This window comes from Phyllostomus discolor, chromosome 8 (assembly GCF_004126475.2).
Source record: "Phyllostomus discolor isolate MPI-MPIP mPhyDis1 chromosome 8, mPhyDis1.pri.v3, whole genome shotgun sequence".
NCBI classification, from domain to species: domain Eukaryota; kingdom Metazoa; phylum Chordata; class Mammalia; order Chiroptera; family Phyllostomidae; genus Phyllostomus; species Phyllostomus discolor.
The window spans coordinates 70,304,992-70,319,892 of NC_040910.2; the positions used below are offsets into that span (position 1 = coordinate 70,304,992).

General features: G+C 46.9%; 1 protein-coding gene across 1 annotated transcript in view; it reads left to right on the forward strand.

Moving 5' to 3' along the window:
* MYH10 (myosin heavy chain 10) overlaps window positions 1-14,901 on the forward strand; it is a 146,299-nt gene that overhangs the window by 109,918 nt on the left and 21,480 nt on the right. Inside the window, 12 exon segments of the mRNA XM_036033012.1 lie at window positions 1-33; window positions 121-208; window positions 211-280; window positions 749-857; window positions 954-1,085; window positions 1,992-2,198; window positions 5,082-5,219; window positions 5,702-5,825; window positions 7,022-7,193; window positions 8,534-8,746; window positions 11,656-11,800; window positions 13,049-13,255. Of these exon segments, the coding sequence (XP_035888905.1) occupies window positions 1-33; window positions 121-208; window positions 211-280; window positions 749-857; window positions 954-1,085; window positions 1,992-2,198; window positions 5,082-5,219; window positions 5,702-5,825; window positions 7,022-7,193; window positions 8,534-8,746; window positions 11,656-11,800; window positions 13,049-13,255 (1,638 nt within the window).

A 14,901-nucleotide genomic window follows, 5' to 3' on the forward strand; every position in this document is an offset into this window, starting at 1 on the left:
TTTATGGACGGCAAACAGGCTTGTGAACGAATGGTGAGCTTCTCTTGATCTTTCTGGCTTGTGGGCTGCTGACGATCTTTTCCTGTAGCAAAAAAAATAAACAAACTCTATCTCTTTTAGATCCGAGCTTTAGAATTGGACCCAAACTTGTACAGAATTGGACAAAGCAAGATATTTTTCAGAGCTGGAGTTTTGGCACACTTAGAGGAAGAAGGGATTTAAAAATTACCGATATCATTATCTTCTTCCAGGCTGTTTGCAGAGGCTACCTAGCCAGAAAGTAAGTGGGTGATCATAGAAGGGGAAGGAATGTTTCCTCTGTGGCAGATCAGAAGAAAAAGAAGGACATAGCTCCTGAAAGAGGAGTAAATCACACAAGCAAAGGGAATGTGGGGACCTCTGGCACACTGTGTTCATTGCCTCAGGAAAGAAGGGGATTTACTCGCATACCCAAGAGTGCGCACACGTGTGCGTATGTGGGGCGACGGCAGAGCAACGCTGTCTAGGGCAGCGTCTCTGAAGAAAGTGCAGGGTGTCCGTGACCCGTGCTGGAGATCACCCGGCCAGGCTCCTGCACTGACATGGACTCTCGGGCACTCCCACCTCCCCAGGCATCACCCGACAACTCGGTCCATCTCACACTCCCTGCCTCAGCCACGGGAGAATGTGTGCCTTCGGACACGGTCTATGGCAACAGCTATGAAGACACATTTTCTTTACCTAATACGTTTTTCTTACTGTTCTTCAGGGCCTTTGCCAAGAAGCAGCAACAACTAAGTGCCTTAAAGGTCTTGCAGCGGAACTGCGCCGCGTACCTGAAACTGCGGCACTGGCAGTGGTGGCGCGTCTTCACGAAGGTGGGCTCCCTGGGCTTCCTTCAGAAGGGCGGCGTTTGACCGGCAGCAACCCACCAGAAGGAGCCCTTGATGGTAAACTGCTCAATTTTGTCACAGGTTAAGCCACTGCTGCAAGTTACGCGCCAAGAGGAAGAACTTCAGGCCAAAGATGAAGAGCTGTTGAAGGTGAAGGAGAAGCAGACGAAGGTGGAAGGGGAACTTGAGGAGATGGAGAGGAAGCACCAGCAGGTGAGCGCGCTGCCTTCACAGAGTCACACGCTCCGAAGTGGCTCGAGAGCCCCGGTGGCAGGAGCTCGCGCGGTTAGTTGTGGGGAGCCAACCCTCCCACACCACCTTGGTTTACGTGTGTTTTCACTCCTTTCCCAAGCATAGGCATTTGAAAACAGAGGCAACAGACACATATGCCACACGTTTGGTTTTCTATAAACCGAAATCAACCTTCCTTCTCGTATCTTTGCCTCTGTTGTTGTTTGGACACACAGTGGATCTGTCTGCTGTCAGACATGTGTTCAACGTGTTTTCGGTGAAACTCGCAGCATTAGTTATCACCTTTCTGCACCACTCGTGAGGGAAATAGAAAAAAGTGACAGGATGAGCTAGTACACGGTCACCCCCTGCCTCTTCTCCAGCCACTGTGGTCTCAAATCAGTGTCCCTTTCCCCGGCAGGTGTGCTGGCAGGACAGAGCAGAGGCTCCAGAATGTTTATAGATGGCAGTAAAAGGATCGTGGTGTTCAAGGCCAAAAAGATGAGCAATAAAGGCCAAAGCGTACTACTTGATACCAAAGAGCTTTAGTAGTCGCTGTGAATTTGATTGCACTTAAATATTCTCCCTCGCCTGCTTTTCTGTCCCTTCATAAATTACCTTAATAGAAGAATGGGAGTTCTTGTGACAGCATAAATGTAGCACATATTACTCAGGAAAACCTGAGACAAAAGCAACAACCGAAAGTGTTTTCATTTATCTTATTTTGCTACAGCCAGACATATTTGAGAAAGCTTTGCCAGTGGTGTTAATATATTTTTAACTTTCATTTGCTTTGGGGAGGTGTGTTCACCCTTGAAATCACAGTGACTGGTTCTCATGTGTATACTGGGGGCAGTCATAACACTGGACACTTTATTGTGGTTGCAGCTTTTAGAAGAGAAGAATATCCTTGCAGAGCAACTTCAAGCAGAGACAGAGCTCTTTGCAGAAGCAGAAGAGATGAGAGCAAGACTTGCTGCTAAAAAGCAGGAATTAGAAGAGATTCTACATGACTTAGAGTCTAGGGTTGAAGAAGAAGAAGAAAGAAACCAAATCCTCCAAAATGAAAAGAAAAAAATGCAAGCACATATTCAGGTACCTATGATCTTTTTTTATATGATTTTTTTTTTCACTTAGAAGTATATTTTGGGTTTTCCAAGCGGATCTATTGAATAAATAGAAGCCATGGGTTTGGCTTCTTAATTGCATTTATGGGCAAAAGGAGTCTGGTTTATAAGTACCTACTCTTTCATTGAATTTTTTGGAGTTACATGGGTTAATAAAGTTATATAGGTTTCTGGTGTACAATTCTATAACATATCATCTGCATATTGTGTTGTGTGTTCACCACCCCAAGTCAACTACCTACTCTTAAAAGATGACCGTCATTCTGAGCACACGAATGATAGATTTTCTTCAAATGTGGACTTGTTATTTAGAGTAGGAATCTTTTTATGTTCTGATGTGGCATCTTACAGTATGCAGAGTGATTCAAAGTAGAAATCTCCCAGGGTCTATAGACTTTTGTAAGGCACCTAATTTGTTCTTTTTGTGATCGCCAATAATTCTGCTACTCAGCCCACACGTTAGACAGACATCTGCTAGGTGGTTTAGTTCACAAGAAATACTCCGCACTGACACAGGAGGTCAGGAATCGGAATAAAACACTCAGGCCCTCCTGGTAGTTACTTTCTTAGAGATACAGACTGAACTCACAGGAAGCACAACTACCTCTGTGGTTGCATACCCAGACAGGTGAGGCAGCCAGTCGGTACTCTGCCCGCAGCCCAGGGTCTCCGTCCCTCGGCCTCTCCAGGATGCTCTTGAGTGTCAGGGCACCTACATCTGCCACCATTGCTCCAAACTTGCTTTCCTCTATGTCTCTCCCTTATTTTTTCTTACCCCATGACTTACTGCAGAACACAGGCAATTCAGGCCTTTGTTGAAACCACAAAAGATACATTGTTTCTTTGGCAGATGCCTGATACAGTAAATCATCTGGACACTTTTCTATTCTTCAACATTAACAGCTTTCAGATATCCCATAATAAATTTACAGACCATCACAAAAACGGTAAAAAGTGCATAACCTTCAATCCAACAGTTCTAATTCTAGACTTTATTCTAGGAATAAATCAATGGAAGCCTTCTATTATCTAATATTGGGGAATTATTAAACCATGGTAATGCTATATGTGATAAATATAAAGATGTTTTCATAGGTGTTTATAATATCTTGATATAGTTGCAAAAGAATATACATAATAATATCTAATTTAAGATATTTGTATATAGCTTTTAAATTTATATGTATGACTTTATATTGGAACATATAGAAGATCCAGAATAAAATCCACCAACAACAGTGAGTTTTCCCTGGTGGCGCCATCAACAGTTTTGATTTTCTTTTCTCTTTGTCCAAGAACACGTGTTCATCACAGTGATATATTTTACTCGTGTAGAAGCCGGACACCCAACTTCATCTCCAGCCTCCCCAACCTGTTTTTAATATAAAATCTCTGTCTCAGCAGTTTACAATGAAATACTGGCATTTCGCTGCTCTATTTAGGAAACGATACATCCTTGTAGAAACAGGGTGTGTTTTTGTTTTCCTTCGTTTTTCAAGGCTTTTTATCTTCACATTGTTTACCGACTCTTTTATATTTCTAGTTGTTTGCACTGCTATCTAATTTATCTCCCTTTCTGACTGTATAGTATAAACTCATTCAAACACATTCTATATATATATATGTGTGGTGATACTGATTATTAAGTGTGTTTCTTTTTCTCCTGTGACGTCTCAGAGGTTCTCTGAGCTGCGTGGGCCTTGGGAGCACCCACCCTTGTTGCTCCTTTACTTTTCTTTTTTTTTTTTTTTGGCTTACGATGTTTGATCACAATGTGTAGACCTCATTTGGATTTTGATTTAAACAAACAAATATACGTTTAAGTGGTTGGAGGTGCCGCCTGGAGGTTTTACAGATGAAATATGATGTTTGGGATTTGCTTCACAATGTGTGCTAGGGCAGAGGGGAGGAGGTGGAGACAGCGGAGGTGAGGCTGGCCATGGCCGATGGTGCCTATGGAGTAGGGCCGGTGCGTCTGCATGGGGCTCGCTGTGCTGCTCTGTGCGCTTAGAGTCTGGGTTTGAAGTTTACGTAACAAAGGGTTTGTCTTTTGCAAGTGTGTCATTTCAGAATCAACCATGAGTAAATTATTTAATTTAGCCAAAGTTACCCTTGAAAGTTTTTTTTATTGACCATATATTGATTTGTGTATACAACCCTATTTAATAGTGTATGTTATTATATACAATAATGTTAACATATAAAATGGAGAAACATGTCACAATAAAAGTAGGTGTAAGCACTGGACTCGTCCCCGGTTTGGGGAGGTGCTCATGTTGTGAGAGACTCGCTCGAACGGAGACAGCCTTTTCTCACTGATTCTGTGAACCGTTGTCATGCACTTGTTCTCTTTGCCTCTTGGGCCGAACAGGTGTGATAGAAAACAGATTAAGTATGTGTTTGGTATAGCTCTACTGTATTTTCATATTTCCCTATGTCACTGATTATTCCAAAATAGGAATTTTAATTACTTTGTTATCCCATTGTATAAACATGCCAACTTTTAATTATCAAGACTTTTATGTAGCCTGTTTATAGTTCCTCAATATTACACATATTTCGCTTTTTTCTATGAATCACCTCTCTGCCTATTTCCTAAAATTGCTGACTTCAAAGCAGTGCTTATTTTAGAAGCTTGCCACACTTTCTCATGTTGGGTTCTAGAAGGATTGACCTTGAACCTGTAGTTCACACAAATGTCTGTTTCACAAAACTTCATTTCGCATTTTGAAAAATATCCCTGCCATTCTGCAAATCACCAGTTGGTGTTTTAACATGTATTCCTTTGACTATTAATGTGTGGTAGGATTCTGTACAGAAAGTGCGAGGCTGACTGTGTGTTCTTCACAAGGACCTGGAGGAGCAGCTGGATGAGGAGGAAGGGGCTCGGCAGAAGCTGCAGCTGGAAAAGGTGACGGCCGAGGCGAAGATCAAGAAGATGGAAGAGGAGATTCTGCTTCTCGAGGACCAGAATTCCAAATTTATCAAAGTAAGAGAATATTTCCATTAGTAAGTTAATTTTAGAATATGAGAATATTCATGTTGATGCATTCATTGAAAGTGGCTTCACACAAAAAGTTCTAAAAAAGATTCCAAGTTCATTAACCTTCTAAGTCTCTACCTGGATAGATTTCCAAAGACACAGTAACAACTTGATTTTTTAACTCCACTAAATATCCTTGTAATTTTTTAGACTTTTAACTTGCACATTTTGCACGTGTGGGTCATTCACTGATGACTTGCTCCCATCCGTGCACGCATGTATCCACTCAGCATTGGCTGTGGGAACCCGAAGGCCGGGCAGCTGGGCCGGGCTTGGGGCACCAGCACTGCGATGAGGGAGTCTTCCTGCTTTTTTGGCGTGTGTGATCTGTTGGGGGAGATGGCGCCAATGTTACTTGTTTTCTAAGTTATACCAAACCCTAGTTGTTACTGTGAATGCTTTTTCTGAAGCAATTTTTGTCTATTCAGGAAAAGAAACTCATGGAAGATCGCATAGCTGAGTGTTCCTCTCAGCTGGCTGAAGAGGAAGAAAAGTCAAAAAACTTGGCCAAAATCAGGAATAAGCAAGAAGTGATGATCTCGGATTTAGAAGGTTAGTGTGTGAGGCTAGAAAAATTTAGGGCTGGGACATATGATTGTTTGGATTTTACATTAATCAGAATGTGCAATAATAGAAAGTGTACGTGATTAGAAATAGTAAGAGCCACATATTGATTTATTTATTAAAATAGGTCTAGTCACCACATATAATAGCAATAACTTGTTCTCTAAACAGTTACTTTTTGAATTAGGTCCTGTGGTAAAATGTGTTGCCCTTAGTGGTATATTTGGAATCTAGGTTGCGTTTGGGTTTACAGGCCATTGGACTTATGTGGGTTTAATCCAGAAAGTGCATCTAGGTTTCACTTCACAAGGGGACTGCCTACTGACATAAAAACTGGCAGGGATAGGAGCAACTGCTGAGGGTAACAGTGTCCCACGCCAGCAGCAAAAGTGAGGTCAGGAAATCCTAGGATTTTTGCAGAAGCTGTTATTGCTTTTTTCAAAAGAAAGAGAAAAGGGGGTGGACATTGGAAAGCTCACGGAAAACCTTCCCTTCAACTGGCAGCTATAGGCGGTGTTCGAGCTAGAGAAGCACACGTAAGGCAGATGTGCCTGTTCTCGCTCCTGTGTGAGGAGCCTGTGACACTCGCTCTTGTCTTCTCAGCATCTTGGTTCCCACTGGAGAACACAAAGTACATGGTTCTGTTGTTAGAAGACGTTTGATTAGAAGGATCACTGGAGTTAATTAAGGAATCCCTGCAGACTTTTAGAGGGCGCCAGGGAGAAATGCATAACACTCACTGCCCACACTCTGCCCTCTCTCCCTCAGTGCTTGGAAACTGCAGTCTCTTGGCTCAAACCAGGGATTCCCAGGGAAAGGGGAGTGGGGTGACAGGCGTTACCCACACAGCTCTGGCCTCTCCAACCCTGGGCATAGTGATGGACGTGTCACGTAAAGGTTTCTGATCCCTTCTCTCTACTAGTGTGGGCTCACTTCCCGTGAAAGGGCATCCTTAGAATCCACCCAGTTTCTCCCTTAAAATACCCTCCTCCCACCAATTTATCTTGCCTTCGGTCTGATCTTAACAGGTTTTAAGAGACTTGCGTTATTGGTACAATGTTATCAACACACAGTGACATGTTTTGAATAAAATGCTTATTTTCAACTTTAATCGGTTTACATTTGGAGTTTGTTCATATGGTGTGTGATTCAGTACGTTGAACATCTTGTGTCTTGCCTTAAAGAACGCTTAAAGAAGGAGGAGAAAACGCGTCAGGAACTGGAAAAGGCCAAAAGGAAACTAGACGGTGAGACAACCGACCTGCAGGATCAGATCGCTGAGCTCCAGGCGCAGATCGACGAGCTCAAGATCCAGCTGGCCAAGAAGGAGGAGGAGCTGCAGGGCGCTCTGGCCAGGTCTGTTGCCCCGCACCGGCCTTTGCACCGGACGCGTTGCTGTGGGGCATGTTTCCGGAGAGTGTCTCGTGTCCAGGTGCAGACAAAAGCCCAGGAGAGTGACATACAGTGTCCTTACTGTTGAGTTAGACACGAGACCCTGAAGAACCCAGGAGTACATCATTTAAGTCAGGGCAGCAAGGAGATCTCATAACCTGTCCTCCGTATTTACACTTAAAAATCATTAATCATATCATGAAATCCTTGGAAATTCACCGTGGCAAAAATGATTTTTCCATATCGTTTTGGTTTCTGTACATTACAGATTACGTTCAGTATGGTGTTTTTGTTTTTGGGGGGTTTTTTGTTTTGTTTTGTTTTGTTTGTTTTTGTGTTTTTTATTTTTAGACAGGGGAAGAGGGAGAAAACGGGAGAGAAACATCAATGTGTGGTTGCCTGTCACGCGCCCCCTACTGGGGACCTGGCCCACAACTCAGGCCTGTGCCCTGACTGGGAATCCAACTGGCAACCCTTTAGTTCACAGGCCGGCACTCAATCCACTGAGCCACACCAACCAGGGTAGATTTCAGTATATTTTAAAAATTTAGAGAAAATCACTTTTCAGAAATGATATCCACCTCATACACTTAAAGCATTGAGTTGCTATTCAGTTCTAAATCATTCACTTTTAAAATGGAAATCATATATAAATACATTTATATCTAAAATTTTCATTTCTTTATAAAGAATGACTTTGGCTACATGGTCATAGGAATTACAGTTTATCATGTATTACAATCAAAATCCCATGACAGAAATTTTTCTGTACTCTATATCACCCTTAGTCGTACTTTGGCCAGATCTCTGCATTTTCACTTGAGAGCTAGAACTGAAAATTCAAGTTCACCACCACTCACAGTTGTATGTGTCAGCTTCCCCTCCCTCATCACAGACATCCCAGCTCTCCCCAGTGAGCAAATGTACCAGCATTAATCCACACGCTGCAGAAAGATGCGTTGTAGGAAAGATGAAGTATAAGGTATGGGATTCGAAGGTGGCGTGTCTCTTTTTTATCTTCTAATTATTAAAGTGAGATTGTCCTATCTTTTAATGGATATATTTAGCCCTTTGGAAAGGGGGCTGAGCTCAATTCTGATTCTAGCTTTGCTGTACCAGCTCTTGAGCCTTCAAGTCATTGCCTGCATACCCTGTGTGTAGCTGGCAGCCCTGTGCAGCAGCACTGGCCTCAGGCCACGGCACAGGGCCTCCTTGTGGGGAGGTGCTCGGGCATTGGCTCACCTGCGACACGGGGCATCCGTGCACCAGCTCTGAGCACTTCCCATGCCCGTGTATTTTGACAGGGGTGACGATGAAACACTGCATAAGAACAATGCACTTAAAGTCGTGCGTGAGTTGCAAGCCCAAATTGCTGAACTTCAGGAAGACTTTGAATCTGAGAAGGCCTCACGTAACAAGGCGGAAAAGCAGAAAAGGGACTTGAGTGAGGAACTGGAAGCTCTGAAAACAGAGCTAGAGGACACTCTGGACACCACCGCAGCTCAACAGGAACTACGGTGAGTGAGGGGAAGGCGGCATGTCACCTGCTGAGCTCTCCCCCAAGGTCGGGCAAGAATGCTTCGGCCGGGCTAGCCTTCTCTAAGACGTGGTGTGCTTTTGTTGTCATTCTGAATATCCTCTCTCTGTGCTGGAAATAATGGCAGGCAGAACAGTAGCGAAATAGCAATGGTTAGAAACAAACCAGCCTAAGAGTGAGCGTGAACAGCAAAGCCACAATCAGTGGTATTGGTGTCTAAGGGGAAGGCAGGACAGAGGTGCGCACACCCACACACACAGGGGGCCAGAGGAGTGGGTGGGACAGACAAAGAGGGGACACACAGGTAGCCAGGCATGTGCTGACAACACCTGTTGGTGTGAACGATGGTGAGCAGACAGACGAGAAGGGAGGTACACAGTCACGGCGGTGGGGAGAAAGGTGATGATGCACTGGAGAGAGGCACATGCTGTAACAAAGGAGCCAACAGCCAGATGGAGGCAAGAAGAAAGTGGCAGGCACAGGCGAGGGAGCACAGCTAGAGAGGTTTCACACGACCTTAGCGTGTCAGCCTACAGAAAGTCACAGGAGAGCTACAGCAACAAGTGGTGAGCGGAGCAGGTAGAGAGGCCAACCTATGACTCTTGCTGGCGAGGAGACAGGATTCTCCTAGAAGCCACCAAGCGTGATCTCCGGGGCTGCTGTCTCAGTCTCCCCCAGACCTCCTCCTCCCTCCTCCAGACTCAAGCTGCCGGGTGCGTGAGCCCTGCCCTGGTTGCCTAGGCTGGTAGATGGGCTGGCCACTTGCATGCACATGTGCGCACACACAGGGACACTTACACCTGCCAGCTATCGCAGGGTACAAGTTATGGGAAGGGTAGTCCGTCACTCTGAGAAGGTGGCTATGGTTGAGACAAGGACAGAGGGATCACTGATGAAGGCAGGTGTGGTCAGAGAGGCAGGACGTGACAGGAGCAACAGGGAGGAAGCACGTTGTGGTGGGAGCCTGTGGTGCCCTTCCCTGGGAGGAAGGGCTGTGCTCATCTGGGGCCTGGGAGACCAGCATCACCGGGCCTGCAGAGAAGGCTGCCCGGGGCAGTGAGACTGGCCAGGTTGTGGGTGTCGGGAGTAGTCAGGGGTGAGGAGACGGAGGTGGTGGGAGTGTCAAGGACTCGCCTGTGGATGCACAAGACAGTGGTAGCAATACGGAAGGTGTGTCCCTAGAGAGCCCGTCCAGCCTGAGCCCATCCGAGTGGGCAGGGTGAGAGGCTTCCCGCCCCTTGTCAGCAGAGCAACTGCTTCCAGTCATAAGTCCTGGCCTCTCTAAAATGTCTGCTTTTTCAAAAATTGGAAACCACTGAACTACACTTTGTTGAAATATTTATTCTCAGGTGGCCTTTTGAGCACAATAGAAAAAAAAGTTCTGATCATTTCTTCCATTTAACCGTGGGTAGACTCAAATAGACGCTCACTGATTGAACCCTGTGAAGGGTCACAAGTGCCTGCAGCCCAGAGGTGGCAGGTCGTGTGCACTTCGCTCATGCCCAGGCCTCGGGCCATGCCCTACCCTCCACCGGTTCTTTCCTGAGTCACGTGATTAGTGTAAAAGTAACAGTCTCAGCAAATCAGACACTCCCCATTGGACTCACTCTTCAGTGGGAGGCATATGAGCTCTCTTTAGGACTTAGGATAAATATTGGAAGGACAGGGCCAGACCAGTACATATCTTTCACCTCCAGTGAGCTGTGGCTGAGCCAGGCTGGGCCCAAAGACTTGTGACCAATTCCTTTTGTCTGGCTACATGTGCCCAGGAGCGAGCAGCCGCTCAGGCCCCCTCCTCTCCGAGCAGCTCCTCTCGGCCCCCCCTGGGCCGCCCCTCCACTGGGAGAGGGCAGGGAGTGTATGCGCACTGTCCCAGCTGGGCACTGGTTTATAGAATGGAGTTCAAGTGTTTTCCAGGGTAGAGCAAGTTTGCCAGAGTTGTGCTTCGGGATTATGGTAAAGTTGTAGTTGTTTAAATTCTTGATGTTGATATAGTTCTTAGCAGGAGTGATATTTATCTGAATGGTTTCCGACTTTATCAAGCTATGTGCTTAAAGATGGCATTCAGATCGGCAAATTTAAAGGGTGACTTCTGGTGGGGGTGAAGTTTCTTCCAGTTAGTGAAATGCTGGTAACTAGTTTTTCAAGTTACCCTATATATAATAAATTACAAAAGCATTGGAAATCCAAATAAAATACTAATGTGATCTTCATACCCTAAAAGCACATAGATAAAACCTCAGTTTATCTCAGGACATTCAAAGTGTATGGTCTTGTACCTGCTGTGTTCTCAATCACATTCTAGAGACCCTTTCTGAACCAGGCATGTGACCTTTCGACCTGCCTTCTGATTTTCCCTGCCCCTCCTCCCAGCTGTAAGCCATTTCCTGGTAGAGTTGTGAGTGGGGGGTGTTAGTTAACTGCAGCTGTTCCCCACAAATGCTAAGAAAGGTGCCTGCTTTTTGTCAGGGTGCAGGGTCCTGGCTGGTTTGGCCTCTAACCCCCCTTTTGTCCTGAACGCCTCTTCGGGACTCACCCTTGTGCAGTTTTATGGAAGTGTCTGCTGGTGCTGTAGCAGGCAGTTTGGCATCTGTGTTGGCCAGCTCCTGGCCTGGAATGTGACCAGCTTGTCCAGAGCAGTATGAAGCCCATAGGAGGCTCCACCGCCTCTCGACTGTGAGGCAGATGTGGCGTGGGAGCCATGCTGGCTCTGGAAGGGTGCCCGGTGCCGCAGTAACGGCGCCCCAGCCCACTGGAGAGCAGCGCGTCGGATGCTTGTCAAAGGAATTGATGTAATTGATTTTAAAAAGCAGCACTTAAAAACAGTGTATTTTAATTTAATCAGTCAATTCATTCTGAGTTCCTTTCTGTAAAAATATGTTTCTCTAGTACAAAACGTGAACAAGAAGTGGCAGAGCTAAAGAAGGCTCTTGAGGAAGAAACTAAGAACCATGAAGCTCAGATCCAGGACATGAGACAGAGACATGCCACGGCCCTGGAGGAGCTCTCGGAGCAGCTGGAGCAGGCCAAAAGGGTAGGTAGGGGCCGCTGTCCAGCCCGGGCCCGTTCCCAACCCTGCACAGCAGCTGGGGGCCAACGGAGCAATACCTCATCGGTGGCGCCTTTCTACAAGCACACTGCTGCTTTTTAAAGAGCCGGTGGATCCAGCCACCATCTCAGATCCCATATTCCTCCCAGTGCCTCCTGTCACTAGTATCATCCTTCTCCTGATGTCTTAGCTCCAAAGCCTCAAACAGTTTGAAGACTCACTCGTCTGCTGCCAGCAAGTCGCCAGGCCCTGCCAGTGTTTCGAGTATTCCTTAGACCCGTCTCTCCCTTCTTGCCCCTCCCTGCCTCTGGTCCCAGGCTCCACACACATTGTCGCCACTCACCTTGTTATTTGCTCTTCTGTATCTCAGACATGGGCTTTCCACTCGGATGAAACTTAATTCCATCCGCCCTCAAACCCACACCCTCCTCCTGGGCAGGCCAGCGCTGCCCCCGGTGCCCCCCTGCCATCTCCTTCCTCGTGCCATCAGCTCTTGCTCTCACTCCCCATCTTCCTCTTCTCTGCCTGGCCACATGCCACCTGTTCACTTACACAGTGACAGCAGTAACAGTTGCTGAACGTTTACACTCGTATGTGTCGGTCACTGCTAAGCACAGTGCATGGCAGTCACAGGCAGTGCCTTGATCTTTATTACAACCCCGTAGGTTAGTCCCTGCCATTCAAAGATGAGGAAACCAGGGCCCAGTGGTGTTAGGGAATTAAGCCGGATCCCACAGCAGTAAGTGGAAAGGCAGGCTGAAGCCAGGCAGTGTGGCCACAGAGCCCCATGTAACACCCATCCCATGTCCCATGTCATCCCCGAGGTGGCCCCCACAGGCACCCAGCCTACTGCGATCCCCTCCGCCCACATGCACTGCTCACTCGTGTCACATACCACCTTATACCAGCGAAACTCATCTCAGACGGGATGACATGAATGGTTACTCTTTGGACGACATGTGTCCCGTTTGTCACCCCAGCCTGCACTGACGAGATAAAAGTGTAGTGAGCCCCGAAATATCTGTATCTCCTACTCTAAGTAGTGTGTACACAGGTGTTCTTTCATAGAAATCTTCACGCACAGAGTACAACAGATCTGTTCATTCATTCATTCGTTCATCCCACAGATGTTGGTTGCAGACTCACTGTGTGTCAGGCACATTGGAGGGAACAAAAACATTATGCTTCTTATGGAGTGTTACACAAATTCTATTTTTCCCTTCTCCCTCCCAGTTCAAAGCAAATCTGGAGAAGAACAAGCAGGGCCTGGAGACAGACAACAAGGAGCTGGCGTGTGAGGTGAAGGTGCTGCAGCAGGTCAAGGCCGAGTCTGAGCACAAGAGGAAGAAACTGGATGCCCAGGTCCAGGAGCTCCACGCCAAGGTCTCAGAAGGAGACAGGCTCCGGGTGGAACTGGCTGAGAAAGCAAATAAGTTACAGGTGAGCCTAGAGAACCTTTACTCTGGACATACCCCACAGAGCATATGCACGGAACCCCCATCTCAGCCCTCTGTGGCCAGAGGAGAGCTGCCCGACACGGCCGTGCCCAGTGAGCATGCCCAGTACTGGGTCCTGGTGTGCATCTCTACACATATTTCTACGGTTAGTGGTATTTAAGAACAGAGAGCATGATTGGCCTTAAATCTAGTAAATTCCACATTGAATTATAGATACAGTTTTTTGAATGGTTTAAGCACAACTTCACTTCTCCATCAGTCCTAGTCAATAAGAGAACAAGAACACTGGGCGAAAAAAATCATACCTAGTATTGGTGGAAGTTTTGTGAAAAACTGGATTTTTTTAATGCACTATGGATGAAGTACAAGGTAATACAACCTTTCTAAAGGACAGTTGGGCAGTTTTGGTGTCCCAAGCCTTAAAAATATGAATACCCTTGGGACCCAATAAATTCTTGTCTAGTTATTCATCCTAGGGCAATAATTAAGGGTGTACACACGATTCAACTGTAAAGAATGCTCATTGAAGTGTGTATAAAAGAATATAATTGGAAGTGCTTTTAATGTTTTAAGTTATATGCAAACTTCTATACAAACAGAAAAACAATATCCTCGTGATAGATGAGTATTTATTGGTGAGGAGAGATGGACATTATGTGTTTGCTGCCCTGAAAAAAAATGACCCGAACTGTGTTGTATGGGAGCCCAGACTCAGCATGTGGTCCTCCTCACAGCACGACTGATCACAGAGAAAGGCCACAAGGAACATCGGTGAAGGGCAAAGGTACCGCACAGCTACCAGCACCCGCTCCCGGCACAGGCAAGTGGGGTCAGGCCCTCCCCACCACCCCTGCAGAGGGCGGTGCCAGTGGCGCGTTGTACCCGGGTTTGACTGGGCCGTCCCAGACGGCCCTCTGCCTTAAAGACCAACACTCCAGCCTCCAGGAGGAAAAGCGGATGTTAGGCATAACCGCAGTGTCCCCACAGAGGCATTCTGTCGGGGACCCAGGCCACTCCAGGCTCAGAGATTCCCTGGACAGACCCAGGATTTGGCCACACTCGTACACTTGGTTTCGGGCCAGCACACTGTCTTTACTGTGTAGGGAATGGAAGGAGCCCTTCAACATCAGTTCCCTGAGCCAGCCAAGGGCCAGCATTGTAAGCAAGCCTTTCTGAGGTGGACTCCCAACCCTCCTCTGTCCACTCTTTTCTGTAGTGAGACTGTGTCTGCGGGTGCACAGCACAGGTCTCACAAACCCCGGAGAGTTCGGCTCCTGGTGGTGGTTCTGCCCCCAGTCCTCACCTCGCCCCCTGAGGAGCCTGGGAGATGAGGAGTGTGAGGCTCAAGGAAGCTAAGCCAGCTCGCCCCCTCTGGCGACCCCTCGCAGGTCACAGGGCTAGAGTGGCCGGCAGGAGGCACGTGGAGGCCAGAGCCCTTCTCCCCACTCTGTTGCCAAGGCTGCTGGAGTGTGGGCCCCCTGAAGGCCTTTGCTAAAATGAGGAGGAGGAAGGCCGTTAGCCTGACTGACACCTTAGATGTGTCCTCTGTGTGCCCTTCCTTGCTAATAGGACTGGAGGCAGACTAGAGCAAAGGGGACTCTGCTGTCCCTTCTGAGTCCCTCTACTTCT